The sequence below is a fragment of the Mesocricetus auratus genome, unplaced genomic scaffold, assembly GCF_017639785.1.
Source record: "Mesocricetus auratus isolate SY011 unplaced genomic scaffold, BCM_Maur_2.0 Super-Scaffold_100008, whole genome shotgun sequence".
Classification (NCBI taxonomy): domain Eukaryota; kingdom Metazoa; phylum Chordata; class Mammalia; order Rodentia; family Cricetidae; genus Mesocricetus; species Mesocricetus auratus.
This window is the reverse complement of record NW_024429192.1, coordinates 78,618,135-78,634,351: the sequence shown is the minus strand read 5'-3', so window position 1 is coordinate 78,634,351 and position 16,217 is coordinate 78,618,135. Positions and strand designations below refer to the sequence as shown.

Here is a 16,217-nt window from a genome sequence, read left to right as displayed (position 1 = left end):
GGGGAGAGGGGGGGTACACTTCAGGTTTGATGATTTTTAAATTTTAAAAAGAGGCTTTGCTGTTAATGTCTTCCTCACTAAGATCAAAGCCTCCTGTCTACACATGTCTCCTTAGGAGAACATAGCTGTGAGTGTGGTGCCTTTGTAGCTGGTAAGAACCAGGTCAGTGCATTTGGAGGGGCCGCAGCCCACTCTGCCTGCTGGTACTTTACTTTCTGGCGTAGGGAAATGGAGGGTGTCTTGGTGGCACCTGTGGGCTTGGAACATGTGTCCCGGAAACATCCAGATAAGCAAGAACTCTGTGTAATGAACTCAAATGGAGCCCGTGCTCCTGGCAGCTTCTCAAGGGCAGATGGCTCAGGCTGGACCAGGTATGCAGGTCTTTAGCTTACCTGCTTATCTCCTTTCCTTCTTGAGCTTGGCATGGTTCTTCTGAGGCCTGTCTCCTGAAGGACAGGTGCTTACACTTTGGTTCCTATGCCTATTGGTGGGGGTGGCCCTCTGCCACCTCTCATCCTTTGTCATAATTTGCTTTCTGTTGCTGTGATAAACATCAGGACCACAAAAGCAGCTTGGGGAAGAAAGGGTTTACTTGGCTTACATGTCCTAATCATATCACAGTCCATCATTGCGGGAATCCAGGGCAGAAATTCAAGGCAGGAACTAGAGCAGAAACCATGGGGGACACTGTTTACTGGCTTGTTCCTCATGGCTTGTTCTTTTGTACCTTCTAGCACTTCTTCAGGGGTTACACTGCCCATATCAATCAATCACAAATCAGGAAAATGCTCCACAGGCCAATCTGATGGGGGTAGTCCTCCACTGAGCCTCCCTCTTCCCAGATGACTCCAGCATGTGTCAAGCTGATAAAAACAAGCAGACAAGTAATCCCAGCTTACTTAGTCTTTCTTCATTGGCACTAGCATGTTTGGTCCCATTTGCTTTCCAACCTTTCAGCTATGTCAGACATTGCATCATTGTGCCTCAGTTTCCCACAGTGCCACAGTAGGGTCAGCATACTAGTCACTTATTTTGAGCAAGGGGGCTGTGCTATGCATGGCATCTTGTTTTGTTGGGACACCCCACTAGGACACATTGTGCTGCCTTCTGGCTCTAGGGTATACTTTCACTGAGGAGCCAAGTCTTCAGACCCCTGCTGCCATACCAGTTCCTCTTGGAAGGGACACTGGCAATGTGGATTCTGAAGTCTACTTTCCTCCAGCTGGGCAAGGATGGGGGCCCTTATTGAGGCTGTCCTCTTTGACCAAGAGTCCTCCTCTCCTTTTGATCCCTCTTCTGAGCCTGAAGTGTCTTTCTGACTGGTCCTTCATGCAGCTCCTGAGGAGGGCCACTTCTGAAGTGGTTGACTCAGAGGAAAACAGTTACATTAGAGCCCTGCCTCAGGTCAGCCTGTCCTTCACTCAAGACCATGACTGTGAACACAGCCAGCTAGCAGAAGAGGACAGGACAGGGTAACTGCTGCTACCCAGGGCACTGTGAAGATGAGGGTAGTCTACAGCCATGTGTATTGGCATAGAGCTGTTGGCTTCACATAAGGCACACACGGCTGGGGAGATGGCTCCATGGGTAAAGAGCTTGCTACACCAGCATGAGGAGCTGAGTTTGATTCCCAGGACACGTGTGTGTGTGTGTGTGTGTGTGTGTGTGTGTGTGTGTGTGTGTGTGTGTGTGTGTGTGTGTGTGTTTGTTTGTTTTAAGTCAGGTATTATGACTTATGTAATCCTATCCCTGGAAAGGTGGAGACAGGAGGAGTCTTGGGACTCACTGGTTAGCCGGCTTATTTAGATGATGAGCTCCAGGTTCGGTGAGAGATCAGATCTCAAAAGTTAAGATAGAGGGGCTAGAGAGATGGCTCAGAGGTTAAGAGCACCGACTGCTCTTCCAGAGGTCCTGAGTTCAATTCCCAGCAACCACATGGTGGCTCACAACCATCCATAATGAGATCTGGTGCCCTCTTCTGGCGTGCAGGCATGGAGGCAGGGTGTTGCATTAATTATATACATACATACATACATACATACATACATACATACATACATACATACATACATAAAGTTAAGATAGAGAGGGCCAGACAAAGACACCTGTTGTTGACCTCTGGTCTCCACAGGCATGCACACATATGCACAAAAGTTGCACAGCTATCCGTATTGTATGTGAATTGTACACACCTGTGGCATTGCACAGTTCTTCCATGAAGTCAGACTGAGAGCATCAGTGCAATGCTAAGTGGTAGCAGCTGAGGGCCTCTCGCCTGGAACAAATCTGGGCTCCTTACTTTCCACTGTCAGACAGGAGCTCTGACAAATCCTAAATGTCTGTGGGTTTAGCAGCTGGGTAGACTGTGGGCTTGCGCGTCTGGGCCAGAACCTGTTAGTCACACTCCACAGCCTCTCCTTTCCCAGCCATGCTTACTGCTGCTGGGCCCCAGTCTGAGCAGGCATTCCCAGGCTCTGGGGGGCCAAGGATTACCGTGCCTATTGGTCTTTCTCAGAGGAAAGTAGGAACTCTGTGAGTGCTACTCAGTATACTCTAGCTGGATCACCTCTTCAGAAGGCTCAGCAAGTTGCAGGAAACCTTTTGTCTGGGCAGCTTGTCATTTGTCATTGTGTCTTCACAAGGGAAACTTGTCTGGACCATTTCACTGGGATGCTCATGGCAGGCATCTGCTGGTCTCTTCTTGTGTCCCAGTGTGTCTTTGGAGGGTGTAATCCTCATAGTTCCTGAGAGCTCAGTAAGGGACAGCAGTCTCTGCTGACAATGAAATGACATCCTTCCCTATCTGATAGCCTGTCCTCAGGCCAGAGACCTCTTCCTTTCAGGAGATTGAGGTCAACCTATAGTCCAGCAGATGTGGCATCATGGGCATAAGAAACAGGTAGGTGAGGAGGAGCTGGTTTCTAAAGAGGTCTTCAATATCCAGCTCTGGTCACTAGGAGGGGCCTCTTCCTGTACCTGCTGACCTATATGTACATGGCAGACTGAGGGAGCAGAGGTGGAGGTGGGTGACTCGACAGCAGTAGACTCTAACAGAAACACCTAAAACCGGGCCACGGAGAGAGGAAGAGGCAGCCTAATCATAGGTGGCCTTCTGACTACCCCTTGAGTTGGCAAGTGCCAGGGAGGGGTCATGTGCCAACCAATACCACCCGCCTCTGCCCCACCATAGCAAAGCAGCAGCAGTGTGAGCAAGTCCACAAAGGCTGGTGCTCTGCTGGGAGCATTGGAGGCTGGTGCCAGCTGAACTCTATGGCGGAGCCATGCTCAAAGCTACTACTGTCAGGCCTCTTCTGGACCATGATGGAGTATGTTGAGCCTTCCTTTGCTCTCAATCCCATGGTGCTACCTGTACTAAACTGTGGAACTCAGGGATGCAGGGAGTGGGCCAGCTAGGCCCAGGTGATGGATGCATATTACTCCCTGTAGTTGGTAGGAAGAGCAGACATGAAATCAGTTACCACCATCCATCAGAGTTCAGTCTGTTTTTGTGGAGCCCTTTGTCCCCATACCCTTGTAATGCACCAAGAAGGGTCCCCATTATTGGCCATATCTTTGTTCATAAAACAAAGTCACAAAACCTAAGGAATCAGGTACCAGAGAGATGACTCAGTGAGTAACAATTCTTGCTTTGTGAACTCAAGGATCTGAGTTCAAATCCCTAGCACCCAGGGAAATAGTTAGGCATGACTATACATGTGCCTGCCTGAAACTCCAGTGGGACAGGACAAGAGGATCTCTGGGGCTTCCTAGCCACCAGCCTAGCTTGGGGATTAGTGAGAGACCCCCTCTCAAGAAAAGAGGTGGCAAGTGATAGAATAGGACACCTGATGTCCTTCTCTGGCTTCCACATACATTGCCTGGGTGCGTACACACAGAGACATACACACACAGACATACACATCTAAGGTGCATAAGAGTATGTCATCTGGCCACACCCAACTCAAACTAGACATCAGTAAAATGCAAGAGGAAAAGCTGTACTCACGTGGAAATTAACAGCATGTTTCTCAACTGTCTGCGGATCAGACAGGAAGTTTGGAGGGGAAGAGGAACAAGTAAATGCTGATGGAAACACTCTCATCAGATCAGATCCGCAGAGAGAAGAGAACCTGCGGCACCTAGCGTTCCAGCTGACAGAGCAGAGGCCCTGGCTCTGCTACCAAGAGGACATGGTGAGCAAAGGAGCCCAGGATGAGGAGGAAGAAGGAGGTAATGAACTTGAAAAAGAAACACAATTGAGAAAAATGCTGAAGCAAAAGGCTGTTTTTCTAGGGCAAAAATCCATAAAATTGACAAACTGCCAACAAAAGTGACACGTACATGGAGAAACAAATGAACGGTATCAGGAATGACACAGGGACACTGCTATATAGAGAGCCTGTGGCCACTGAAGGATATTACAGGAACACCAGCTTCCCGCTAGCAAGTCCAGTCACACCCCATAGAACCAAAAACTAGACCCAGCGTGGTGTTCTGCCTATAATCCCAGCCTGGGAAAGCAGAAGAGAAGAATCAGAATTTGGGGGTCATTCTGGACTATATAATAAGTCTAAGACCAACCTGAGCTACGTGAGACCCTGTCTCCAAAGGAACAAACAAAACAAACTCCTGAACCAAGATGTGGAATTAGGTTGATGAACACATTAAATGTGAAATCATATTTATAATGCTCCCAAGAAAGAAGGCCCCAGACCCATAAGGTTGGTTCCTTTGGGGACCCTACTCACCAGCTGAAGGAAGCCTACTGGACACTAGGTTGACTCATCAGTGTTCTGGAAAACAGGGTATATCTACAAAGCACAGCCAAAGGGATCCTTCTTGGGATGGGGCTATGTCATGGTAGCAGGTGATACATGTAGTGACCCTACAGAAACAATTCTGCTGAAACAGACGTTGTTGCTGAAGCTGTTTCCATTCATTCAGACAATTGAGCAAACAGGAAGAAGCTGTGACTTGCATTTCTTTAAGTGCAAAAAGTTTCTGGAAGACCTTCTACCCTGTCCCAGCTCAACCTCCTCCCACATCCTTCTTCTGGAAACTCCTGGCAGGGCTCTGTACTGTAGGAGCTCCTGTGGGGTCAGTTATAGTCAAGGATCCAGCTGTGGGGTCGCTGCCCCTCCATCCATCTGCTTCCAGCTTCTAAGGGTGTTTTTGATGCCATCCCTTTTATTTTCTGTCGTCAGGCTTCAGAGAAGTGAGACTGACTTTATTCTCGACTTCAGTGGTATTCTGAGAGATTGCTCCTAAGTGCCGTGTTCACACCACCATCTTTCACAGCCTCTGTGCTTGTTTGTATATGGTGCTTGTTGTTGCTGTTTCTTTTCTAAAATGAAGTTTTGCTGTATAGTTCAGGCTAACCTTGAACTCTTCTTTTCCCTCAGCCTCCTATGTGCCGGGATGTACCATGTACCACCATACCCAGCTCATGTTTTTTGTTTTTATTTTAATTGAAATACACAAAAAAGAAAGAACTAAAGGAACAAGAAAGAAAAGCATGCCATTTGTTCTATCAACCTCTCTTCGTGTTGTGTGTGAGCTTCCTGTGTGTCTTTGAGCCTTCTGCACTCATCTATTAATTATATATCACTGGAAATGGAACCCAGAACCTTCTCCCTTGTGTGTGTGTGTGTGTGTGTGTGTGTGTATGTGTGTATGTGTGTATGTGCGTGCGTGCGTGATTGCATGTGTGTGTGCGTGCGCGCTCCCACATGTGCTGGTACACTTGTATGCATGGGGGGCAGGGCTGTGGGCACATGGGCCGGTGAATATGCATGTCTGGGTGGCAACTGGAGGACAATCTCAGTTGTCATCCTCAGAAGCTATCCACCTTGGTGTTTAGAATCTTGGCCTGGAACTCACCAAGCTATCTAAGTGATAGGGTCAGAGAGCCCCAGGGAAAACTGTTTCCATCCAGCTCCCCCTGCCCCCCATGGGTTCTGGGGATCAAACTCAGGTCCTCCTGCCTTTGAGGCCAGCACTTTACCTTTATGTGCTGTGGAGGCTCCTTTGGGTGGTGGCCATGAACAGGTAGTGAATGTGGTCATTTAACCAAATGGCTTCATCAGCTCCTTTCCCACACACTTCAGTCTGTGGTCTGCTCTAGGCTAGCTCACCCACTTGGGTGGACTCTGTGCCTATCATCTCTTAGCACTGGCACCTTGCACTCAGCACAGCATCCCTGGGGGCATCTCATTCAAGAAACACTTCACCTTCCATGGCTGAGTCTGGAGACAGGAGGGGCATCTTCCCAACTGGCTGTTCTTTTCCTATCTGTTTTGCCCCATTAAGCTCACCTATCCTTGAACATAAGTGTCTACATGTTTGTAAAGATAACGTTTTCTTACTTTGTAATTGTGTATATATGTGCTTGCATTGAGTATGTGCATGTGGGTGCAGGCAACTGTGGAGCCAAGAAGAGGGCATTGGACCCCCTGGAACTATAGGGGCTCTGGATCTCCTGGAACTGCAGTTACAGACAATGTGGATGCTGGTAACTGAACTTGGTTCCTCTGTAAGAGCAGCAAGTGTTTGTAACTGCTGAGTCATCTCTCGAGCCCCATGTGTCTATATCTTTATGGGTTTTCTTTCTCTCTCTCCTTCCTGCCTTCCTGCCTTCCTTCCCTTCCTTCCTTCCCTTCCTTCCCTTCCTTCCCTTCCTTCCCTTCCTTCCCTCCCTCCCTCCCTTCCTCCCTCCCTTCATTTCTTCCTTCCTTCTGTGGTGGGGAATGCTCTGCAGGTCTCAAGGAATTTATGGGATCATCTCATTCTGTCTTGTATAAATTTATTTTCAAATGTTTGTTCTGTCTGATGCTATGACAGATGGAGTGTGCAACGGAGTTCTCACATATTGATTTTTACAGTGCTGCTTTGCTGGTTTTGTGTTTCAACAGGGCATCTGTGAATAGAGCAGCTTACTGATTTTACAACTTGGAAGCCTGTATTTCATTGTCTTGTCTAATTGCTTTGGCAATTTGGTCAGATGGAAGCAGTCAGAGCATGTGTTGTCCCAATTAAGAGAAATTACTTTATTACATTGATTGATAGTGTGTGTGTGTGTGTGTGTGTGTGTGTGTGTTGTGTGTCCATGCGTGTGTCTATGCATGGGAATGCCCTGGTGCACATGTGCAGGTCAGAGGATAACTTTTGGGAATGTGCTGGAATTCAGGTCATCAGGCTTGGTGGCAAGTGCTTTAATCTACTGAGCCATCTCACGGGCCTTGTCCTGAGGAAATCTTGCAACTGTCCTTCCCCTGTTTTTTTTGTTTGTTTGTTTGTTTTTTGTTTTTTTTTTTTGTTTTTTGTTTGTTTTACATCCCCCCCCCACCCCAACCTCAGGACTGTTATTAAGGCTGTTGTCCTCTGTGTATAAGGGGATGGGAAGGGGTTTCCTGTCTCAGCAGAGAGCAGCATGGAGGAGGGCTTCCTGTCCTTGCTCTTTGAAGAGTCACATAGCAGTTTTTCAGTGTTGAAATGCCTTGTATTCCTATGTTGTTTTCAAACCCCCTTGTTACAGCGTGGAAAACTTTCAGTGAGTACTTTGTATGTGGTTAGGTGTTTCTACATCTGCCCCTCAGGTTTATTGGTCTCAATTCTACTTGACTGTTTTTTTAAAAAATACTTTTATTTCATTCATATATGTTTTTCCAGACAGGGTTGCTTTGGAGCCTATCTTGGCACTGCTTTGTAGACCAGACTGACTTCAAACTCACAGAGACCCACCCGCCTCTGCCTTCTGGGATTAAAGGCGTGTGCCACCACTGCCTGACTTTATTTCATAGTTTTAAATTTTCATTTTAATTTGTTTTACAGTTTTGCAGTTTAATTCTCATGCAAGCACTCTGTCCCTGACCTACCTACCTTCCCCACCCTCTTTCTATGACTGTTTTTTACATTTTCAGACTGGTCCTTGAACTTACCTGGGGCCCAGGAAAGCCTTTAACTCTTAATCCTGCTGCCTCAGTCTCCACATAGCTAGGTTGGCTGACCTGTGCCACCAGGCCCTGATTGGCCTAGGTTTTCTGGAGGAAATCTTTGCCTTCATTCCATGTCTGCCTATTGCTGGTTTCGATGAATGAAGAAGGCCTTCCTTCTCCCTTTCTCTGCAGAGTTGGGGAAGAGTGTGTAATCCCTTGACTGTTTGCTTGTGTTTTCTGGCCTGGCCCTCTCTTGGTTAGGAGGCCTTTGACCTCTGATTTTAACCCTATGTTGAGTGAAGATTTATCAGTTTCTCTTAGGATCACCTTGGAAGGTCGAATCAGTAGGAATCTGCCTGCATCATCTTGGGTATTAGGATGTGTATCCCGTTGTTCCTAGCATCCTTTTGTGACCTTTACCCTGTGAAGGCAGTAGGACTCGCCTCTGGAATCTTCTAGTTTCATAGTGTGCTCTTCTCCCTGGTTGGCTTTGTTCTCCACTTGAAGGCATGTTGCCTTGACCCTTTTCATACCATCGGCTTTTGGTTCTGGACTTTTCCTCTGCATTTTCACACAACCTAATCCTCGTTGTCTCTAGCCTGCTGCCATCTTCCAGTTTCATCTGCTCTCTCTATTCACAGGGGGAGAATCACCCACTGGGAGATCTTTAATGTGACATCTTCCTTGTGTTTGGAACCCTCAGTTTCTTCTTGGTGTTTGTCTCTGGTATTTCCTAATGTCCTTTGTGAGTTCTTTTCTGACCCAGGAGTTACTTCACATTGTGGCTTTTAAAACTTTTGTTTTATTGGTGTGTGGAGGTAGCGGAGAGAGAAAGGTCAGCCTCAGGTGTCAGTCCTCATAAAACCTAACACCTGCCCTTTGAGGCAGCATCCCTTACTGGCTTGGAGCTCTACAGTTTGGCTTGGCAGGCTTGCTGCTCATCCCCAAAAACCCTCTAATCCAGTGGTTCTCAACCTTCCTAATGCCGAAATCCTTTAAGTTCCTCATGTGTGGTGACCCCTAACCATAACATTTTTTCATTATTACTTTCTAACTGTAATTTTGCTACTGTTATGAATTGTAATGTAAATACCTGTGTTTTCCAATGGTCTTAGGCAACCCCTGTTAAAGTGTCATTTGGCCCCCAGGAGGCCATGACCCACAGGTTGAGAACCATTGTTCTAGTCTCTGCCTCCCCAGCACTGGAATTACAAATGTATATCACTATGTTGGCTTTTCGTGTAAGTGCTGGGGACTAGAACTCTAGCCCTCATGCTTTCAAAGCAAGCACTTACCCATAGAGCCATTTCCCCAATAAGGACATATTGTTGAATTTCCTCCTACTTAAGATTCTTTTAGTTTTCCCTCTGGCATTGATCTCTAACTTTGTTTATGGCATGCACTCTCTTAAATGAATATCTTCAACTTACTAAAACTTGTCTTGTAACCATGCATTAGGTCTGTTCTGGAGTGTTCTATGTACTATTCCAGGCCAGCTAGGGCTACACAGTGAGATCCTATCTCATAAAACTGGCCATGAACTCCTGGCCTCCCCTGCCTCCATTCCCGAGGGTTGGATCACAGGTGTGTGCCCATCATTCTCATTCTTTATTCTTGAAGTAGAAGCTTGGGCTGTTGGCTTGAGATACTCCTTTCTCATAAGAGCTCTGGCCAGAGCTTTGCTTTTGGCTTGCTTTGGTTGTCTGCTGCAGTTCTGAAGTGCTTATGGATAGTTTATTTCCTTTCAGGTCTCCAAAGCTGGCTACTGTGTTTCAGGTGCCCCCACCCCTTAGATTTGAGAACCTGCTCCGTTGTTACTGGGTGACATGGTTGGTGTGTTGTATACTCAGCTGGATCTAGGGATCCATGTCCCCAGTCCCCTCCCTGCTGCATTAGGATTCTTTTGCCTTTTTATCATTCTAAAGACTCCTGAGGTTATTTTTCCATATCTCGGTTTCCCCTCTAACCTGTAATCACCTTCTGGGGTGGACCAGGGGCCCTGAGATTTCTTATCTGCTTCTAGTCAAGCTACAGGGTCAGCCAGGACCCCTTGGCTTGAGCTTGTGTGCCTGAACAGGTGCTATCCACTGCCGTCCACCCTAGCCTTTGGAATCAGCACCATGGCCATGACCTTCCATCTGAGTCAGGCTGTAGTGCCTCCTAATCATGCCATGTCCTTGCAGGTTGAAGGTGGAGGAGCTGGAGGGTGAGCGAAGTCGCCTGGAGCAGGAAAAGCAGGCACTGGAAATGCAGATGGAGAGGCTTACCCTACAGGTAGGTGATGGGCTAGCCAGAGAAATGTGCCCTGAGCAGCCTTTACTCCTTCCAGCTCCCATGCATAGAACCCTGGACTTCCTCCTGCACTTCCACCCTTATCTGGCTGAGAACTACTGCTGGGTCCTGCACGGGCCTATGCCATCATCAGCACCATTGTCCTTGCTCTTTCTGCTTTTCTGAATTGACCTCAGCTTCTCTTCTCTTCTCTTCAGTGCTGTCCCTCATCACTCTCATTTCCCTGTGGCCATGACCTTCACTGCTATCTGCATTGGACTGTTTCTTTTCTTTTTAGTTTTCTTCCTCCTGATCACACTGCTCATGGCAAGAAACCCACAGGTTAGAGATTGCCCGGCTTCTAGACAGGCCATTGATTTTTACCTTGGCACCTATTAGAAGCAATCAAACCGTGTCCCCATTACCAATCTTGGTGATGGGAGAGGTGACAACTTTGATGAAGTGAGGTGTTCTGAACCTTGGCTGTACTCATGCCCAGCCCTAGTACCTGTCATCCTGTTTTGTTCTAATTGGGCCACTGTCCTGGGCCGAGGGCTGCTGGAGGGTGAATCGAGGCTATCTGGCTGCAGAATTGTGTCAAGATGGGGTGATAAATGGCTTTCAGAGCAGCTAGCTGGGACTTCGGGTACAACACAACTAGAGGAAGTGCCACTGTTCTGCGTCCTACGTGGATGACACAAGAGTGGGATTTGCAAGATCTCCTTCCCACAGAACCACAACTGTGTGTCCCAGCAATGTGTCCTAGAGTTCAGATCCTTGCTGGGGGCCAAGTACTATTGAGCCACGCCCACACCTGCTCTGTACTGCCATGTGGAGCGGTGCTAGCAGGCAGGCACCGAGTGCATTCGCGAGCCATAGCCACAGCATGGTAGAAAGCCGTGCAGCAGGCTGAGTCTATGGCCCTGGAGAGCAATGGCCTGTCAGATGATGGCCAGGAACCTAGTTGACTTTGGAGGCCTGAGCTGGCAGATAGACAGCTGTGGCGTCAGCACCCACAGTGGTAGAAATTTCTAGACAGCCCAACAGCCACTGCTATCTCTAGAGACTGTGCTTGTACTCCAGGAAGGGGTACAGTTACTCAGACTGCCCCATAGGGCCTGAATTTCCTGTGTGGGCTTCCTCCCCACTTGCTCTCGGTCTAGGGTTGCTTGCCGTCCTCCCCCTCCACTCTGCTTCCAGAGCTAGAGGGTATGTCAGGATGTCCCAACTCACCCTCTCCACTTAGCAGTGCTGGACCTCAGCTGGACTCACAGATGGGCACGTATCAGAAAGACCAAGTGACGGCCAGAATGCCAGCTCTACATCCCATCCTTTGCCACTCACACTGCTTCTTTCCAGGAAAAGTAGTGCTGTCTGCTTTATTAATAAAGAGAAAAGCCATTTGATGCTGAGAGTTAGACTGATCTCCACATTCCTCTCTGCATACCAGCCTGTCTCCTCTATGTCCCCCATACCCTTGCCAGACCAACTTGTGGGTGGGCCCAGCCTGGCAGTTGTCTGTGTCTTGGATAATCAAGTCTCCTTCCCAGGTCACTGGCCTCAGCTCAAGAGCCCCACGCTAACTGCAGGTGGCCGAGGCTGCTCCTGACTGGGTCTGTTCTGTATATCCCAGCTGTTGTCATTATTTGGGCAGGGAGAGGTTTTACATCCAGGGCTGAAGTGTCCCTGCAAGGTGTTACCTAGGGTAAGGGATAGTTCCCATCCAACCTCAGTGTCAGAGCTGGCTTCTCATCTGCTCTCCTGTCAGTGTGTGTAGGAGCACTTATCTGAGCAGCCTGCACAGAGCACTGGGTGGCAGGGTGGTAGCCGGTTCTGCTGAGCACATGGGGATGGAAGCTGTGACATATGAGGCTGGTCCTGGGGGACAGACTTATGGGCCTGGGTTTGCCTCAGGAGTGGCCAAGGAGGAGTTTCCTGAGTCAGAAGGTGACTTGGATATGTGAAAAGAGGAGGACCACCACCACCCACACCATACACACACACCCATACACATACATACACACACCGACACACACCCATACATACACACACACACACACACACACACACACACACACACACACACACACACACACACACACAGCATGCTTGACCATTTTGATTTCCCATCTGAGCCCTTGCACTTTCATTATAAGGCTGGAGTGATGAGGATGCTCAGCAGGTGTCTGTCACTTTCTCATCAAGGGCAAAGACTTTGTTCTCACTATATGTTGGTCCTGAACATGGGTCCCTCAGGCACCAGGGAAGAAACATGCATCCTGGGACTTCTGCCAGTGGCTTGGCCATAGCACTTGATGCCAGTCCTTTTGAGACCTGGGCTTCTCTGTGCCGCTCAATGGGCCTGCTTGGGCCTGGTACCTTGAAGTGCTTGGCAGGCCTTTAGGCTTCCTCAAGCCTTACCCGTGTGCTCAGTATGCAGGCGGCCTCCTGCTCTCCCACTCTTCTCCTTCCCTCCAGAGAAGAAGAGTGGCTTCAAGTTGGCGCTTCAAGGAAGATTGATTAAAATCAGCTGCGGTTCATCTTAATTGGGAACATATGCTGGGAGAGGGAGCTCAACTAGTTAGAATTTTTTGTAATTAGTTCACAGCTGGTTGGTGAGGAAGCAAAACTCCGGTGACCACTTAGAGCTGGGTGTGTGGATGTGTTTGGGGGCTCAGTGGATGGGTCATCACAGTGACTGCATGTGAACTGGCCAAGCTGATGTCATCCTTCCTGGGTCTCCTGGGTCACCCACCAGCTGTTTGTACACTGACCAGAGTGACCTGCATTCATTGCTACTGTAGCTAGGGGTTGGCAAAAGAGTGCTTCTTGCCTAATAGAAACTCTCACCAACTGGTTGTATGCACAGCAAACTTATAGCTCACAGACGGCCCTGTCAAAGCTTCAGGGAGGCTAGACACAGTAGTGCAGGCCTGTAGCCTCAGCACTGAGGAGACTGAGGAAGTAGGCTTTTACACTTTAGAGCCTGGACTACATACCAAGATCCTGTGTGGAAAGGGGGAAAGAAAGGGGAAAAATCTGCAGAAAGCCTCACTAAGATGGGAAAACTGAGGCCGGGACAGAGGCAGATACAGGGATCCGGTCTCTGTCCCTTAGGCTCCTTGTGTAACCCCAAAGAGCAGGGACAGCTGTTTTATCACTGAGGCCTATGCTCCTCACAACACCCCCATAAAGGCCCCAACACATGTGCTCCTGATGAACTGGGTGTGAGGGCACCAAGGAGAGACCTCTCAGGGGCTCTGACCACCCTGAGGCACAGAGGAGCCTGTCCACAAAAACTACCTGGGTCCTGGCCTCCCAGCAGGGCAGGTCATATCCCTGCCTGGTGACAAGTGAGGGTCCTTCCATGTGGGACACACAGTACTGACCCAGTCCTGGGGCATGATCATACCTTCTGGGTCCAACATGGGCAGTAAGGGTGGGCCTCAATGAGAGCTGGTCCCCGCTGCTTTCCCCTGGTATTTTACTGTGAGCATTTTCAAGTTAAAGAAGTCGAAAGAATTTTACAGTGAATGCCCACTTACCCACCACCTACATCCTGCCGGGAACGGCACACTTGTGGCTGTATGACATTCCTACCCATCCCTCTGCCATCCATCAGTCCATTTTATTCTTTTGATGCATTTGAAACTAAATTGCAGACATCTGTACACTTCCTCTAAGCACTCGAGCATGCATGTAATTAAGCGAATTCATCTCTGGAATCTGACGCCCCGGCCCCCGCCGTCCCACAGTATCGCCTCATCACGGAGCTCAGTTCCTCCCCCCTCTAGTGAGGCTGTGTCAGTGGACCCCAGAGCCAGGCCTCTGAGCTGACCATTCTCCATAGAACCCTTCCAGCTCAGCCTGACACATTCCTCCCACAGTCAGGGGAGGTTGGGCTAGTGTCCGTGCCACCTTGTAGTCCTTCTGAAGCGCTTCTCAGAGCAGAGCCCAGACGGCTGCCCAGTGACATTTAAAATCAGTATATCTTTTTTGGAAATGGAGTGGGCAGAAAATTGCTGGGTTTCCTGGGAGCGGAAAGCTTTCCGCGCCTGCAGACGTCCCTGCTCCTGTCTGCGTCACAGGCAGCAGTGTGGTTAGGGTGCCCAGCCTCACCTCTTCCTGTGCCTACACCTGCCTCACGTTTACCTTCCCCTGTAGCAGCCTGGGATCTGCTGAATGTATGAGCCTCTGCCTTCCTGCTGCCCCACTGGCTCCTGTCAGTCACACCTCTCCAGAACCTCCAGCCCAAGTCAAGGACAGCATCTTTCCAAGCCCTCGCCCCTCCCACCTCTCCTCCATCCTTGCAGTATTGATCCTTGGCTGCTGACCCAGGGGCATCTGGCTTCTTGGTGGCTCACTGCACACACGTCTGCAGTGTCAGAGTGTCATTTGCCATGACACACCCATGTCAGGCAAGGCTCTAAGACACTCTATGGAAGAACCAGCCTTGTCTGGATCCATGACTTGCAGTCTGTGCCAGCACCAATCTCTCATGACCCCAGTCCCAGCCTGAGTGCTGAGTGATACTGAGGAGGTGACATCAGTGCTCCCTGTACAAAGGCGATGGAAGTTGGTAACATGCCACAGGGCAAAAAGTGGCATGCCAGCATTCAGACATAAGAGCAGAGATTTGGGCTGTCCTCGAGGAGCATCTCAGACAGTCTCTGCCTGCCAGTCCTTACCAGCTCAGTTCTTTCCTAAGGATCTGGAATGTCTTTGCGGCTCACAGAACACTGCACTTCTGTACATCATGCAGTGTTGCCTAGGCTGCAGGGTCCAAGTCAGAGTCCTCTCTTGCCACGGCCTTGAACCCAGCCCAGCCATGGCTAGCACTCCCATCCCACTCAGCCTAACCATGGCTTCATCCTCCCCTCCAGGTATCCATAGAGACTCTGATGGTGCAATGTTTGGCCCTGACCCCTGTCCAGGATCTTGCTGCAGCTCCTTGTAGTCAGTGACCACACTTCTCATGCAGACTGGGAGTCTTGACTAGAATCGTGGGAATAAGGTGAACTTGGAGACTCAGCATTATCTACATGCCTGCTCTCCTTGAGCCAGCATGCTCTTGTCTCTTAGTTGGGAAACTCGTTTGTATCCCTCTGGAACAGATCTGGTTTTGTCTTGTGCCTTGCTGTTAGCACTGTTAATGTATGATCACTGCTTCTATATGGTAGCTCCCTCTGGACTTTTACTACTTTCACCATTTTTTTCCATTTTTTTTCCTTTCCCTCTTATTTCTTTGCAGTGTTCAGATTGTACTCAAGGGCCTTGGCTATGCTAGATAAGTGCTCTACTTCTGGGGTATTCTAGGTAGGTGCTCTACCACTGAACCACAGCCCTAGCCCCTTACTGGGATATTCTAGGCAGGCACAGTACATTGAGCTACATTTCCAGCCTTTTCTTTTTTGTTGTGAGATAGGGTCTCACTAAGTTACCCAGGTTGGCTTGGAGACCCACCCTGTAGTTCAGGCAGGCCTTGAACTTGGGATCCTCCTGTCTAGGCCCCCATTTAGCTTAGATACCATGCCTGCACTTCCAGCTCTACTGTGTCTTAGCATCTTGCACAAGACAAGAATATGTCCTTCTTGACTCTACCTTGTGCCAGGGCTGGGAGCTGGTCCTGAACTGAGATGAGCTCAGTGTCCCTTCTGGCATGGCCTCCAAGGCCTGCCTTGCTGAATGTCTTTGTAAAAGTAAGATGCTAAGTGAAAGGACAGAGAACACAGACCCACAGAGGTGAGTGCAGGCTGCTCATGTTTATTAACGCTGGAGACTAAAAACAGCCAGTGTGCTGATGGGCATTAGTGTGGAGAATTTCCACAGGCACTGATTTCTTTTGATTGTTTATGAGCTACTGATGCACTCTCCATGCTAAGCCCCTCCTCCTCTTGGTGCCACCTCCTGCAGAGCTTAGTCCCTTGAGCCTACAGGTCCTTGGGCACCAGCTGTTTCTCCTTGCTGGAGCACAGAACTTGCTGGAACCTCCTGCCTTTCCATGAGGACATC

At 49.0% G+C, this 16,217-nt stretch overlaps 1 protein-coding gene across 2 annotated transcripts in view; it reads left to right on the top strand.

Moving 5' to 3' along the window:
• Window positions 1-16,217, top strand: part of Mad1l1 (mitotic arrest deficient 1 like 1) — a 304,565-nt gene that overhangs the window by 197,565 nt on the left and 90,783 nt on the right. For both annotated transcript variants that reach the window (XM_040751261.1, XM_040751262.1), the window contains one exon: window positions 10,118-10,208. In XM_040751261.1, coding sequence (XP_040607195.1) covers window positions 10,118-10,208 — 91 coding nt within the window. The remainder of the gene's footprint in view (window positions 1-10,117; window positions 10,209-16,217) is intronic.